We start from the raw sequence: 16,141 nt of genomic DNA, 5'->3' as shown, positions 1-16,141 counted from the left end.
TCCATGGAAATCCCAGGCACATTCCATGGAAAACCTGGGTCACATTCCATGGAAAACCTGGGTCACATTCCATGGAAAAATGGGGTCAGATTCCATGGAAAACCTGGGTCACATTCCATGGAAAAATGGGGTCAGATTCCATGGAAAACCTGGGTCACATTCCATGGAAAAATGGGGTCAGATTCCATGGAAATCCCAGGCACATTCCATGGAAAAATGGGGTCACATTCCATGGAAAACCTGGATCATATTCCATGGAAAAATGGGGTCAGATTCCACGGAAAACCTGGGTCACATTCCATGGAAAAATGGGGTCAGATTCCATGGAAAACCTGGATCATATTCCATGGAAAAATGGGGTCAGATTCCATGGAAATCCCAGGCACATTCCATGGAAAAATGGGGTCACATTCCATGGAAAACCTGGATCATATTCCATGGAAAAATGGGGTCAGATTCCATGGAAAACCTGGGTCAGATTCCATGGAAAAATGGGGTCAGATTCCATGGAAAACCTGGGTCACATTCCATGGAAAAATGGGGTCAGATTCCATGGAAAACCTGGATCATATTCCATGGAAAAATGGGGTCAGATTCCATGGAAAACCTAGATCACATTCCATGGAAAAATGGGGTCAGATTCCATGGAAAACCTGGGTCAGATTCCATGGAAAAATGGGGTCAGATTCCATGGAAAACCTGGATCACATTCCATGGAAAAATGGGGTCAGATTCCATGGAAAACCTGGGTCAGATTCCATGGAAAAATGGGGTCAGATTCCATGGAAAACCTGGGTCACATTCCATGGAAAAATGGGGTCAGATTCCATGGAAAACCTGGATCATATTCCATGGAAAAATGGGGTCAGATTCCATGGAAAACCTGGATCATATTCCATGGAAAAATGGGGTCAGATTCCACGGAAAACCTGGGTCACATTCCATGGAAAAATGGGGTCAGATTCCATGGAAAACCTGGATCATATTCCATGGAAAAATGGGGTCAGATTCCATGGAAATCCCAGGCACATTCCATGGAAAAATGGGGTCACATTCCATGGAAAACCTGGATCATATTCCATGGAAAAATGGGGTCAGATTCCATGGAAAACCTGGGTCAGATTCCATGGAAAAATGGGGTCAGATTCCATGGAAAACCTGGGTCACATTCCATGGAAAAATGGGGTCAGATTCCATGGAAAACCTGGATCATATTCCATGGAAAAATGGGGTCAGATTCCATGGAAAACCTAGATCACATTCCATGGAAAAATGGGGTCAGATTCCATGGAAAACCTGGGTCAGATTCCATGGAAAAATGGGGTCAGATTCCATGGAAAACCTGGATCACATTCCATGGAAAAATGGGGTCAGATTCCATGGAAAACCTGGGTCAGATTCCATGGAAAAATGGGGTCAGATTCCATGGAAAACCTGGGTCAGATTCCATGGAAAAATGGGGTCAGATTCCACGGAAAACCTGGGTCACATTCCATGGAAAAATGGGGTCAGATTCCATGGAAAACCTGGATCATATTCCATGGAAAAATGGGGTCAGATTCCATGGAAAACCTGGATCACATTCCATGGAAAAATGGGGTCAGATTCCATGGAAAACCTGGATCACATTCCATGGAAAAATGGGGTCAGATTCCATGGAAAACCTGGATCATATTCCATGGAAAAATGGGGTCAGATTCCATGGAAAACCTGGATCACATTCCATGGAAAAATGGGGTCAGATTCCATGGAAAACCTGGGTCAGATTCCATGGAAAAATGGGGTCAGATTCCATGGAAAACCTGGGTCAGATTCCATGGAAAAATGGGGTCAGATTCCACGGAAAACCTGGGTCACATTCCATGGAAAAATGGGGTCAGATTCCATGGAAAACCTGGATCATATTCCATGGAAAAATGGGGTCAGATTCCATGGAAAACCTGGATCACATTCCATGGAAAAATGGGGTCAGATTCCATGGAAAACCTGGGTCACATTCCACGGAAAACCTGGGTCACATTCCATGGAAAACCTGGATCACATTCCATGGAAAAATGGGGTCAGATTCCATGGAAAACCTGGGTCACATTCCACGGAAAACCTGGGTCAGATTCCACAGAAAACCCGAGTCAGATTCCACGGAAAACCTGGGTCACATTCCACAGAAATCCTGGGATATATTCCATGGAAATCCTGGGTTATATTCCATGAAAATCCCAGGTCAGACTCCCTGGGAATCCCATGAAAATCCCATGAAAATCCCATGAAAATCCCAGGAATATCCCAGGAATATCCCAGTTCTGCCCCCCTCACCTCCTTGAGGCCGCGCAGCTCCGTGGGCGCCTCGGCCGTGGGCGCCCAGATCTTCACGTCGTGGTCCAGCCCACTGGTGGCCAGCACGGGCAGGTGTGGATGGGGCTCCAGGCAGTTCACCTGGAAAAAATGGGGAAAAATGGGAAAAATGGGAAAAATGGGGATTTTGGGACATGGGGGTGAGGCTCCAGGCAGTTCACCTGGGGGAAAAATGGGGGAAAAATGGGAAAAATGGGGATTTTGGGAATGGGAACAGGGTTGGGAATGGGATTGGGAATGGGGGTGAGGCTCCAGGCAGTTCACCTGGGGGGAAAATGGGGAAAAAATGGGAAAAATGGGGATTTTGGAACATGGGGGTGAGGCTCCAGGCAGTTCACCTGGGGGGAAAAATGGGGAAAAAATTGGAAAAAAATGGAAAAATAGGGATTTTGGGAATGGAGGTGAGGCTCCAGGCAGTTCACTTGGAAAAATGGGAAAAATGGGGATTTTGGGACATAGGGGTGAGGCTCCAGCCAGTTCACCTGGAAAAAATGGGGGGAAAATGGGAAAAAATGGGGATTTTGGGAATGGGGGTGAGGCTCCAGGCAGTTCACCTGGGGGGAAAAAATGGGGGAAAATGGGAAAAATGGGGATTTTGGGACATGGGGGTGAGGCTCCAGGCAGTTCACTTGGAAAAATGGGAAAAATGGGGATTTTGGGACATAGGGGTGAGGCTCCAGCCAGTTCACCTGGAAAAAATGGGGGGAAAATGGGAAAAAATGGGGATTTTGGGAATGGGGGTGAGGCTCCAGGCAGTTCACCTGGGGGGAAAAAATGGGGGAAAATGGGAAAAATGGGGATTTTGGGACATGGGGGTGAGGCTCCAGGCAGTTCACTTGGAAAAAATGGGGAAAAATGGGAAAAATGGGGATTTGTGGAATGGGGGTGAGGCTCCAGGCAGTTCACCTGGGGGGAAAAATGGGGAAAAAATGGGAAAAATGGGAAAAATGGGGATTTTGGGACATGGGGGTGAGGCTCCAGGCAGTTCACCTGGGGGAAAAATGGGGGAAAAATGGGGATTTTGGGAATGGGAACAGGGTTGGGAATGGGATTGGGAATGGGGGTGAGGCTCCAGGCAGTTCACCTGGGGGGAAAATGGGGAAAAAATGGGAAAAATGGGGATTTTGGGACATGGGGGTGAGGCTCCAGGCAGTTCACCTGGGGGGAAAAATGGGGAAAAAATTGGAAAAAAATGGAAAAATAGGGATTTTGGGAATGGAGGTGAGGCTCCAGGCAGTTCACTTGGAAAAATGGGAAAAATGGGGATTTTGGGACATAGGGGTGAGGCTCCAGCCAGTTCACCTGGAAAAAATGGGGGGAAAATGGGAAAAAATGGGGATTTTGGGAATGGGGGTGAGGCTCCAGGCAGTTCACCTGGGGGGAAAAAATGGGGGAAAATGGGAAAAATGGGGATTTTGGGACATGGGGGTGAGGCTCCAGGCAGTTCACTTGGAAAAATGGGAAAAATGGGGATTTTGGGACATGGGGGTGAGGCTCCAGGCAGTTCACTTGGAAAAAATGGGGAAAAATGGGAAAAATGGGGATTTGTGGAATGGGGGTGAGGCTCCAGGCAGTTCACCTGGGGGGAAAAATGGGGAAAAAATGGGAAAAATGGGAAAAATGGGGATTTTGGGACATGGGGGTGAGGCTCCAGGCAGTTCACCTGGGGGGAAAAATGGGGGAAAATTGGGAATTTAGGGATTGGGAATGGGATTGGGAATGGGACTGGGAATGGGGGTGAGGCTCCAGGCAGTTCACTTGGAAAAAATGGGGAAAAAATGGGAAAAATGGGGATTTGGAACATGGGGGTGAGGCTCCAGGCAGTTTACCTGGGGAAAAATGGGGGAAAAATGGGGATTTTGGGATTGGGAATGGGGGTGAGGTTCCAGGCAGCTCACCTGGGAAAAAAAATGGGGAAAAAGAGATGAGAAAATGGGAAAAAGGGGAGGAAAAGGGGGCAAGAAAAGGGGGAGAGGGGGGAAAATAGTGGGAGAAAAAGGGGGAAAAAGGAGGATAAAAGGGGGGAAACGGGGAGGGAAAGGGGGAAAAAAGCAGGGAAAAAGGGGGAAAAAGGGGGGAAAAGGGGGGAAAAGGGGGAAAAAGGGGGAAAAAGGGGGAAAAAGGGGGAAAAAGGAGGATAAAAGGGGGGGAAAAGGGGGAGGGAAAGGGGGAAAAAAGGGGGAAAAAAGGGGGAAAAAAGGGGGAAAAAAGTGGGGAAAAAGGGGAAAAAAAGGGGGAAAAAGGGGGGAAAAAGGGGGAAAAAAGGGGGAAAAAGGGGGAAAAAGAGGGAAAAAAGGAGGGCAAAAGGGAAAAGGCCTATCCTGGCCATCCCAAAGCAGGAGAATCAGGAGTTGCCAGCAGAGGAAATTCAGGATGGGGCCATTCCCAGCACAGTTTCCCTTTCCTGCAGGAAACACCTGGAAAAATCCCCCAGGATGCCGGGGAATCGGCCAAATTTGGGATCCTGCCCCACCCTCAGAGCCCTGGGAAACAGGAACGGGGCCATCCCGCTGCTTTTGGGGTCAGGGCAGAGGGAAAAGGGGGTGAATGCAGGGGGAAAAGGGGGATTTGGGGATTTTTGGGGTCTCACCACGCCGCCCTTGTCGCCCTCCATGAACTGCACGATCTGGCAGGAGGATTTTTCCCACAGGAAAATGTGGCCGCAGTCGCTGCCGCTCACCACGAACTCGCTCTTGGGGCCGTAGAAATTCACCCCTTTCACTGGAAAAAAAAGGGGGGAAATGGGAAAAATCAGGGAAAATCAGGGGGAAATGGGAAAAATCAGGGGGAAATGGGAAAAATCAGGGAAAAATCAGGGAAAATGGGAAAAAATCAGGGAAAATCAGGGGGAAATGGGAAAAATCAGGGAAAATCAGGGGGAAATGGGAAAAATCAGGGAAAATCAGGGGGAAATGGGAAAAATCAGGGAAAATCAGGAAAAATGGGAAAAATCAGGGAAAAATCAGGGGGAAATGGGAAAAATCAGGGAAAATCAGGAAAAATGGGAAAAATCAGGGAAAAATCAGGGGGAATGGGAAAAAATCAGGGAAAATCAGGAAAAATGGGAAAAATCAGGGAAAAATCAGGGGGAAATGGGAAAAATCAGGGAAAATCAGGAAAAATGGGAAAAATCAGGGAAAAATCAGGGGGAATGGGAAAAAATCAGGGAAAATCAGGAAAAATGGGAAAAATCAGGGAAAAATCAGGGGGAAATGGGAAAATCAGGGGGAAATGGGAAAAAATTAGGGGAAAATGGGAAAAATCAGGAAAAAGTCAGGGGGAAATGGGAAAAAATTAGGGGGAAATGGGAAAAATCAGGGGGAAATGGGAAAAATCAGGGAAAAATCAGGGGGAAATGGGAAAAAATTAGGGGAAAATGGGAAAAATCAGGGGAAAATCAGGGGGAAATGGGAAAAAATCAGGGGAAAATCAGGAAAAATGGGAGGTTTGGGGGGTGTCTCCAGTGGAATTCCTGGCTGGGAAACCAAGGAAATTGTTCCCAAAGGGTTTTTAGGGATCTCCACAGGGGATTTTTGGGCTATTTTGGGGTTGCATTTAGGGTTGATTTTGGGGTGTTTTAGGGCTGATTTAGGGTTGATTTGGGGGTGATTTTGGGGTTAATTTTGAGGTAAATTGGGGAAGGATTTAGGGTTGATTTTGGAATGATTTGGGGGTGTTTTAGGGTTGATTTTGGTGTTGATTTTGAGGTAATTTGGGGAAAGATTTAGGGCTGATTTGTGAATGATATGGGGGTGATTTAGGGCTGATTTTGGGGTGTTTTAGGGCAGATTTAGGGTTGATTTTGGGGTTAATTTTGAGGTAATTTGGGGAAGGACTTAGGGTTGATTTTGGGGCATTTTAGGGCTGATTGAAGGCTGATTTTGGGGTGGGTTTAGGGATTTTTCAGGCTGTTTCTGGGCTGTTTTAGGGCTGTTTTGGGGGTAATTTAGGGCTGGTTTTGGGGTGATTTGGGATGAATTTGGGGCTGGTTTTGGGGTGATTTGGGATGGATTTGGGGTGATTTGGGGGTTACCCGTGGCGTTGTTGCGGTGGCCCTTGTAGCGCCGCGCGTACTGCGCTGGTTTAGGGATGGTTTTGGGGCTGTTTTTGGGGCTGTTTTTGGGATATTTTTAGGGTAATTTAGGATGGATTTGGGATGGATTTGGGGCTGGTTTTGGGGCTGTTTTTGGGGTGATTTGGGGCTGTTTTTGGGGTGATTTGGGGTGTTACCCGTGGCGTTGTTGCGGTGGCCCTTGTAGCGCTGTGTGTACTGCGCTGGTTTAGGGCTGGTTTTGGGGCTGGTGTTGGGATATTTTTGGGGTGATTAGGGGCTGTTTTAGGGCTGGTTTTGGGGTGATTTGGGGGTGTTTTTTGGGGTGATTTGGGATGGATTTGGGGTGGATTTGTAGGCATTACCCGTGGCGCTGTTACGGTGGCCCTTGTAGCGCCGCGTGTACTGCGCTGTTTTAGGGCTGGTTTTGGGGCTGGTTTTGGGATATTTTTGGGGTGATTTGGGGCTGTTTTAGGGCTGGTTTTGGGGTGATTTGGGATGGATTTGGGGCTGTTTTTGGGGTGATTTGGGGGTGCTTTGGGGCGTTACCCGTGGCGTTGTTGCGGTGGCCCTTGTAGCGCCGCGTGTACTGCGCTGGTTTAGGGCTGGTTTTGGGGCTGGTTTTGGGATATATTTTGGGTAATTTAGGATGGATTTGGGGCTGGTTTTGGGGTGATTTGGGATGGATTTGGGGGTGATTTGGGGGTTACACGTGGCGTTGTTGTGGTGGCCCTTGTAGTGCCGGCTGTACTGCGCTGTTTTAGGGCTGGTTTTGGGGCTGGTTTTGGGATATTTTTAGGGTAATTTAGGATGGATTTGGGATGGATTTGGGGGTGATTTGGGGCTGTTTTTTGGGGTGATTTGGGATGGATTTGGGGTGGATTTGTAGGCATTACCCATGGCGCTGTTACGGTGGCCCTTGTAGCGCCGCGTGTACTGCGCTGTTTTAGGGCTGGTTTTGGGGATGGTTTTGGGATATTTTTGGGGTGATTTGGGGCTGTTTTAGGGCTGCTTTTGGGGTGATTTGGGATGGATTTGGGGCTGTTTTTGGGGTGATTTGGGGGTGCTTTGGGGCGTTACCCGTGGCGTTGTTGCGGTGGCCCTTGTAGCGCCGCGTGTACTGCGCTGGTTTAGGGCTGGTTTTGGGGCTGGTTTTGGGATATATTTTGGGTAATTTAGGATGGATTTGGGGCTGGTTTTGGGGTGATTTGGGATGGATTTGGGGGTGATTTGGGGGTTACACGTGGCGTTGTTGTGGTGGCCCTTGTAGTGCCGGCTGTACTGCGCTGTTTTAGGGCTGGTTTTGGGGCTGGTTTTGGGATATTTTTAGGGTAATTTAGGATGGATTTGGGATGGATTTGGGGGTGATTTGGGGCTGTTTTTTGGGGTGATTTGGGGTGGATTTGGGGTGGATTTGTAGGCATTACCCATGGCGCTGTTACGGTGGCCCTTGTAGCGCCGCGTGTACTGCGCTGGTTTAGGGCTGGTTTTGGGGCTGGTTTTGGGATATTTTTGGGGTGATTTGGGGCTGTTTTAGGGCTGGTTTTGGGGTGATTTGGGATGGATTTGGGGCTGGTTTTGGGGTGATTTGGGACTGTTTTGGAGTGGATTTGGAGGTGATTTGGGGGTTACTCGTGGCGTTGTTGCAGTGCTGCGTGTACTGCGCTGGTTTAGGGCTGGTTTTGGGGATGGTTTTGGGATATTTTCAGGGTAATTTAGGATGGATTTGGGATGGATTTGGGGCTGTTTCTGGGGTGATTTGGGATGGATTTGGGGGTGATTTGGGGCTGTTTTTGGGGTGATTTGGGAGTGACCCGTGGCGTTGTTGTGGTGGCCCTTGTAGCGCCGCGTGTACTGCGCTGGTTTAGGGATGGTTTTGGGGCTGGTTTTGGGATATTTTTGGGGTGATTTGGGGCTGTTTTAGGGCTGGTTTTGGGGTGATTTGGGATGGATTTGGGGGTGATTTGAGGCTGGTTTTGGGGTGATTTGGGGGTGATTTGGGGGTTACCCGTGGCGTTGTTGCGGTGGCCCTTGTAGCGCCGTGTGTACTGCGCTGGTTTAGGGTTGGTTTTGGGGCTGGTTTTGGGATATTTTTAGGGTAATTTAGGATGGATTTGGGATGGATTTGGGGCTGGTTTTGGGGTGATTTGGGATGGATTTGGGGCTGGATTTGGGGCTGTTTTTTGGGGTGATTTGGGGTGGATTTGGGGTGGATTTGTAGGCATTACCCATGGCGCTGTTACGGTGGCCCTTGTAGCGCCGCGTGTACTGCGCTGGTTTAGGGATGGTTTTGGGGCTGGTTTTGGGATATTTTTGGGGTGATTTGGGGCTGTTTTAGGGCTGGTTTTGGGGTGATTTGGGATGGATTTGGGGCTGGTTTTGGGGTGATTTGGGACTGTTTTGGAGTGGATTTGGAGGTGATTTGGGGGTTACTCGTGGCGTTGTTGCAGTGCCGCGTGTACTGCGCTGGTTTAGGGCTGGTTTTGGGGATGGTTTTGGGATATTTTTAGGGTAATTTAGGATGGATTTGGGATGGATTTGGGGCTGTTTCTGGGGTGATTTGGGATGGATTTGGGGGTGATTTGGGGCTGTTTTTGGGGTGATTTGGGAGTGACCCGTGGCGTTGTTGTGGTGGCCATTGTAGCGCCGCGTGTACTGCGCTGGTTTAGGGATGGTTTTGGGGCTGGTTTTGGGATATTTTTGGGGTGATTTGGGGCTGTTTTAGGGCTGGTTTTGGGGTGATTTGGGATGGATTTGGGGGTGATTTGAGGCTGGTTTTGGGGTGATTTGGGGGTGATTTGGGGGTTACCCGTGGCGTTGTTGCGGTGGCCCTTGTAGCGCCGCGTGTACTGCGCTGCTTTAGGGCTGGTTTTGGGGCTGGTTTTGGGATATTTTTAGGGTAATTTGGGATGGATTTGGGATGGATTTGGGGCTGGTTTTGGGGTGATTTGGGATGGATTTGGGGCTGGATTTGGGGCTGTTTTTTGGGGTGATTTGGGGTGGATTTGGGGTGGATTTGTAGGCATTACCCATGGCGCTGTTACGGTGGCCCTTGTAGCGCCGCGTGTACTGCGCTGGTTTAGGGCTGGTTTTGGGGCTGGTTTTGGGATATTTTTGGGGTGATTTGGGGCTGTTTTAGGGCTGGTTTTGGGGTGATTTGGGATGGATTTGGGGCTGTTTTTGGGGTGATTTGGGGGTGATTTGGGGGTTACCCGTGGCGTTGTTGCGGTGGCCCTTGTAGCGCCGCGTGTACTGCGCGCCGTCGCTGTGCGAGGAGTCGAACAGGTAAATGTCCTCATCGTTGTACGAGGCCAAAAGCTCTGAAATGGGGGGAAATTGGGAAAAATGGGAATAAACACAGAAAAATGGGAATAAACACAGAAAAATGGGAATAAACACAGAAAAATGGGAATAAACACCGAGGGGAAATTGGGGAAAAAACGGGGGGAAATTGGGAAAAAAACCAGGGAGGGAATGGGAATAAAACATGAGGGGAAATTGGGGTAAAAACATGGAAAAATGAGAAGAAACACAGAGGGAAATTGGGAAAAACGCAGAAAAATGGGAATAAACAGACAAGGGAAATTGGGATAAAAACAGGGAGGAATGGGAATAAACACAGGGGGGAAATCAGGAATAAACAGGGGGAAATGGGAATAAACAGGGAAATTGGGAATAAACACAAGGGGAAATAATGGGAATAAACAGGGGGAAGATGGGAATAAATACAGAAAATGGGAATAAACACAGGAAATGGGAATAAACATGAGGGGGAAATGGGAATAAATGGGAGAAATTGGGGAAAAAATGGGGAGAATGGGAATAAATGGGGGGAAATGGGAATAAACACAGAGAAATGGGAATAAACATGAAGGGAAATGGGAATAATGGGGGGAATCAGGAATAAATGAGGGGAAATGGGAATAAACATGAGGGGAAAATGGGAATAAACATGAGGGGAAAACGGGAATAAATGGGGGAAAGATGGGAAAAACCACAGAGAAATGGGAATAAACACAAGGAAATTGGGAAAAAACCAGGAGGGAATGGGAATAAACATGAGGGGAAATGGGGAAAAACACAGAGAAAAGGGAATAAACATGAGGGGAAATGGGAATAAATGGGGGGAAATTGGAAAAAACATGAGGGGAAAGGGGAATAAAAACAAGGGAGGAATGGGAATAAATGGGGGGAAATTGAGAAAAACATGGGAAAATGGGAATAAATGGGGGGAAATGGGAATAAACATGAGGGGAAATGGGAATAAACAGGAGGAAAATCGAGAAAATGGAGGGGAGGAATGGGGAAAAGCAGCAGGGAAAATGAGGAAAAGGGGAAAAACAGCAGGAAAATGGGAAAAAAGCAGTGGGAAGATGGGGAAAAAACAGGAGGAGAATGGGGAAAATGGGGAAAGGGAAAAACCAGCAGGAAAATGGAGAAAAAACAGGGAAAAAAATGGGAAAAAAAGGAAAGAAATGGGAAAATGGGAGGAAAATTGGGTAAAACAAGAGGAAAATTGGGTAAAACAGGAGGGTCTGGAGCTCAAGAGGTTTTTTTGGGGGGGAAAATGATTTTTATTTTGGAAAACATGGAATTTTGGGGGAAAGTCCATTTTCTGGGGGGAAGAGGTGTTTGTTTGAAGCTAAACAGGTGGGTTTTTAGGAAAATGGGTATTTTTTGGGAAAGCTGATTTTTTTTTGGTGGGAAATGAGGGGGTTTGAGGGAGTGGGACCCTCCAGAACTCCATAAATTCCCACCTGGACTCACCTGAGCCATCATGGCTGTAGACCAGGCAGGTGATGTTGGCTTTGGACTCACAGTTCACCTGGAAAAGTGGGAAAAAGTAGGAAAAAGTGGGAAAAAGCTCAGATCCAGCCCCTTTTCCTGGGAATTCTGAGTGTTAAACCCCCAGATGAGGATTTAAGGAGGCAGAAAATTGGGATTGAAGGGCAAAAAAACCAACAAAAATAAAGATTTCTGGGAGGTTTTTTGCCTCTTCCTGAAGGGTTTTTCAGGAAGATTTCCCATGGGATTGCTCTGGGGTGATCCCAGTGCTCCCAGTGCCTTCCCAGTTCCCTCCCAGTATCCCCAGTACCAGGTGGTGGGGGCAGAACTTCTTCAGGACTCCGTTGTTCTCGTTCTCATCGATTTTCCTCTGATCATAAATCCTGCAGGAATCAGGGAAAAAAAAAATTTAAAAATTCCCATTCCGAGATCCCAGGGCTCAAAATTCCATCCTGAAATTCCCAGGGATTTTTGTGCCAGGATAGGCTCAGATTTGGGACAGAAATTATGTTCCCACAGGCAAAATTCCATCCTGAAATTCCCTGGGGATTTAGGGCAGGAAAAACATTCCCACGGCCAAAATTCCATCCTGAAATTCCCTGGGGGTTTTATGAAGGAATGTTGTTCTCACACCCAAAATTCCATCCTAAAATTCCCTGGGGATTTAGGGCAGAAAAAAAACAATCCCATGCCCCAAATTCCATCCTAAAATTCCACTGGGATTTAGGGCAGGAATGATGTTCCCGTGGCCAAAATTCCATCCTAAAATTCCCTGGGGATTTGGGGCAGAAAAAAAACATTCCCATGTCCAAGATTCCATCCTAAAACTCCCTGGAATTCTGTGTTGCTTCCAGTCTCGGATTTGGGAAGGAAAAATTGGGGATTTGGGAAGGAAAAATTGGGGATTTGGGAAGGGAAAGAGGCAGGTTTGGGAATCCTTGGATTTGGGATTGGAAATTCCTGGATTTTGGAAGGGAAATTCCTGGATTTGGGATGGGAAATCCCTGGATTTGGGATTAGAAATCCCTGGATTTGGGATGGGAAATTCCTGGATTTGGGATTAGAAATCCCTGGATTTGGGATGGGAAATTCCTGGATTTGGGATGGGAAATCCCTGGATTTTGGAAGGGAAATCCCTGGGTTTGGGATTAGAAATCCCTGGATTTGGGATGGGAAATTCCTGGATTTGGGATGGGAAATCCCTGGATTTGGGATCTCCCAGTGCTCCCAGTTTGGCCTCACCTCCCAAACTGGTCCTGGCCCCTGATTTGGGACAGGGAAACCATGGATTTGGGGAGGGCAAAAGTTGGATTCGAAAAAGGGAAATTGGGCAGGGGAAATCATGGATTTGGGATGGGAAATCCTTGGATTTGGGATGGGAAATCCCAGGATTTGAGCTCTCCCAGTGCTCCCAGTTTGGCCCCACCTCACAAACTGGTCACGGCCGCCCACAGCGAATTGGGAGGTGTTGGCAGGGTTGACAAAGATGGTGTAGAGCCCGACCTTCTTCTCCTTCTCCTTTGTCACCACCAATTTCCTGGGAAAAATCCTCGGGATCAGACAAAATCCACCCAAATTCCCCCAAATCCCAGCCCCAATCGCCCTCAGTCCCAGCCCAAACCAGTAGTGGTCATTCCCTGTGGAAAAAAAATCCCCCAAAATCAGCAGGATTTGGGCAATGAGGGTAGGGAATGATCCTGAGCTTGGGAATTTCCCAAGGAAAAATCCACACGGAGAGAATTCCCAAAAGGAAAATGGGATTTGGGGGAGTTTTCCCCTAAAAACAGCCGGGATTTGTGGGAATTGGGGGCATTCCAGGAGGGAAATATTCAGGTTTGGCTCCACCAGGGTGAGAATTCCAAAGGGATCCAGCCCAAAGGACAGGGAGGGGGCTGAGAATTCCCAAGGAAAATGTGATTTCCCAAAAAACCACCAGATTTTTCCCCAAACTCCACCTGCTATTTCCCAAATCCCATCTGTTTCCCCTACCAAATTCCCATTTCTCAAAAAAATCCCCCATTTTCCTGACACAATTCTCATTTTCCTCCCCCCACTAAAATCCCCATCGTTCCCCCCAAGATGCCAAATTTTCCCCCAAAATCCCCATTTTTTCCCTCAAAAAAACCCCATTTTCCCCAAAAAATCCCTGAAAACAGCTGGGATTTGAGGGAATTTGGGGCATTCCATGAGGGAAAATTTGAGATTGGCTCTGCCAGGGTGAGAATTCCAGAGGGATCCAGCCCAGGGAGGGGGTTGGGATCAGCTCCAGCCGCGGATTCCGGAGGGATCAGGGATTAAAGGGCTCGTCCTGGTTATGAAACCCCGGGATTTGGGCTGGATCAGCCTCCAGAATGACAGCCCAGAGGCTTGGAAAAACACAGGGAGACAGAAAAACTGCTTTTCCTTGAAAAAATCCCTGCTTTTCCCACAAAAAAACACTGATTTTCCCTCTAAAAATAATCAGGTTTTGCCCAAAAGTCCCTGATTTTCCTCAAAAAAAAAGGTTTTTCCTCAGAAAACAGTGTTTTTTCCCAAAACACCAATGTGCTTTCCCCCCAAAAAAAGTTAATTTATTCTCCCCCCTAAAAAATTAATTTTCTAAAAAAATCCATTTTTCCCCCAAAAATATTAATGTTCCCACAAAACATATCAAATTTTCCTGCAAAAATCTCAATTTTCAAAAAACACCCAACCTGTTTTCCCCACAAAAATAACCTGATTTCCCAAAAAATCCCTGATTTCCCCAAAAAACCCTGATTTTTCCCCAAAACCCACTTCTTCTCATTTCCTGCCCAGAATTCACCATTTCCCACCTAGAATTCTCCATTTCCTGCACAGAATTCCCATCTTTCCCCTCAGAATTCTCAAATTTTCCCTCACAATTCCCAATTCTCCCCTCAGAATTCCCAATTTTCTGGTCACTTGTAAGGCAGGCCGATCCTACTTCAGACCAATGGAATCTCCATTTCCCACCCCAAATACCCTTTTCCCCCACAGAATTCCCATTTCTCACCCAGAATTCCTGATTTTCCCCTCAGAATTCCAAATTTGCCCCTCAGAATTCCCACTTTTCCCCTCACTCACAAGGCAGGCTGGTCCTGCCACAGGTCAATTGAATCCCCACTTCCCACCTCAAATCCCCATTTTTTCCCACAGGATTCCCATTTCCCGCTCAGAATTCCCACTTTTCCCCTCAGAATTCCCAATTTTCCCCTCAGAATTCCCACTTTTCCCCTCACTCACAAGGCAGGCTGGTCCTGCCGCAGGTCGATCGAATCCCCACTTCCCACCTCAAATCCCCATTTTTTCCCACAGGATTCCCATTTCCCGCTCAGAATTCCCTCTTTTCCCCTCAGAATTCCCCATTTTCCCCTCAGAATTCCCAATTTTCCCCTCACTCACGAGGCGGGCCGGTCCTGCCGCAGGTCGATGGTGAAGACCACGGCGTCCTCCCCCGCAGACAGGAACGTGCAGGGCGAATCCGGCTCCAGCGCCAGCTGGGATTGGGGGACAAAAGGGAAAAAACCAGTGAGAATAATTCCCAAAAATCCCCAAAACCAGGAATTTCCACGTGGAAAAACCCCAGGTTTGGAAATTCCTGCTCTGAACTGCAGTGATGTCATATGGGTGATGTCATGGGGACAACAATACAGCCAAGGGTCTGAATTGCACCCAAAAAGTGGGAAAATCACAAAATTTCTGGATTTCAATGTAGCTGAGTGGCTAAACCCACCCTCCTCACCTGTGTGGTGATGTCCCAAGTGATGCCCCCACCATTCCCACTGGGTTCCCCCATTCCCAGGCACCCCAAATCCTGGGATTTGGCATTCCCAGGATTTGCCACTCCCAAGATTTGACATTCCAAGGATTTGGCATTCCTGGGATCCCCCTCACCTTGTGGGAAACCCCCTTGTGCTGGGCTCGGTGCTGTGACAGCTCTGTCACCTTTGTGGTGGCATCTCCTGCTCCCACCCCATTCCCACTGCGTGCCCCTATTCCCAGGCACCCCAAATCCCGAGATTTGCCTTTCCCAAATCCCAAGCACCCCAGGCACCCCAAATCCTGGGATTTGGGAATCCCAAACCCCCCCCCCCACCTATTGGGAAGCCCCCCTGTGCTGGGCCACGCGCTTGGTGCTGCGGCAGCACTGGGTGGTGACATCCCCACACCATTCCCAGCCCATTTCCCCATTCCCAAGTACCCCAAATCCCAGGATTTGGCATTCCCAAATCCCACACACCCCAAATCCCAGTATTTGGGAATCCCAAGCCCCCCTCACCTTGTGGGAAGCCCCCTTGTGCTGGGCCACGTGCTTGGTGCTGCGGCAGCACTGAGTGTCACTGGGAGGTGACATCCCCTGCTCCCACCCAATTCCCACTGTGCTCCCCCATTCCCAGCCACCCCAAATCCAGGGATTTGCAATTCCTAAATCCCAAGCACCCCAAATCCCGGGATTTGGCATTGCTGGGATCGCCCTCACCTTGTGGGAAGCCCCCTTGTGAAGGGCTCGGTGCTGTGACAGCTCTGTCACCTCTGTGGTGACATCCCCTGCTCCCACCATTGCTCCCACCCAATTCCCACTGTGTTCCCCCATTCCCAAGCACCCCAAATCCCGGGATTTGGGAATCCCAAATCCCCCCTCACCTTGTGGGAAGCCCCCTTGTGCTGGGCCACGCGCTTGGTGCTGCGGCAGCACTGGGTGGCCGAGAGCTCGGCCACGCGCACCTGCCCGTCCCGGGCACACATGGCCAGCGTGGAGTCACCGCTGTTGGGCAGGAACTTGGCCTGGAAAATGGGGAAAAATTGGGAAAAAGTGGGAAAAAGGGACAGGGGGGTGGTGGGGGGAGAGGGGAAGGAAAGGGGGAATCGCAGAGGAGGTGGGAGGGGAAAGGGATGGGGGGAATTGGTGGAATTGTTCTGGGAGTTGTACCAGTTCTCTTGGGAATCATCCCA

General features: G+C 48.6%; 1 protein-coding gene across 3 annotated transcripts in view; it reads right to left on the bottom strand.

Annotated features, from left to right (window-relative positions):
* DCAF8 (DDB1 and CUL4 associated factor 8) overlaps positions 1-16,141 on the bottom strand; it is a 33,530-nt gene that overhangs the window by 5,320 nt on the left and 12,069 nt on the right. For all 3 annotated transcript variants that reach the window (XM_058821581.1, XM_058821582.1, XM_058821583.1), the window contains 8 exons: positions 15,833-15,973; positions 14,591-14,685; positions 12,615-12,725; positions 11,499-11,571; positions 11,171-11,228; positions 9,616-9,723; positions 4,943-5,073; positions 2,314-2,433 (listed from right to left, as the gene is read on the bottom strand). In XM_058821581.1, the coding sequence (XP_058677564.1) occupies positions 2,314-2,433; positions 4,943-5,073; positions 9,616-9,723; positions 11,171-11,228; positions 11,499-11,571; positions 12,615-12,725; positions 14,591-14,685; positions 15,833-15,973 (837 nt within the window). The remainder of the gene's footprint in view (positions 1-2,313; positions 2,434-4,942; positions 5,074-9,615; positions 9,724-11,170; positions 11,229-11,498; positions 11,572-12,614; positions 12,726-14,590; positions 14,686-15,832; positions 15,974-16,141) is intronic.

The sequence above is a fragment of the Ammospiza caudacuta genome, chromosome 30 (assembly GCF_027887145.1).
Source record: "Ammospiza caudacuta isolate bAmmCau1 chromosome 30, bAmmCau1.pri, whole genome shotgun sequence".
In the NCBI taxonomy this organism is placed as follows: domain Eukaryota; kingdom Metazoa; phylum Chordata; class Aves; order Passeriformes; family Passerellidae; genus Ammospiza; species Ammospiza caudacuta.
This window is presented reverse-complemented; position numbering and strand designations above follow the sequence as displayed.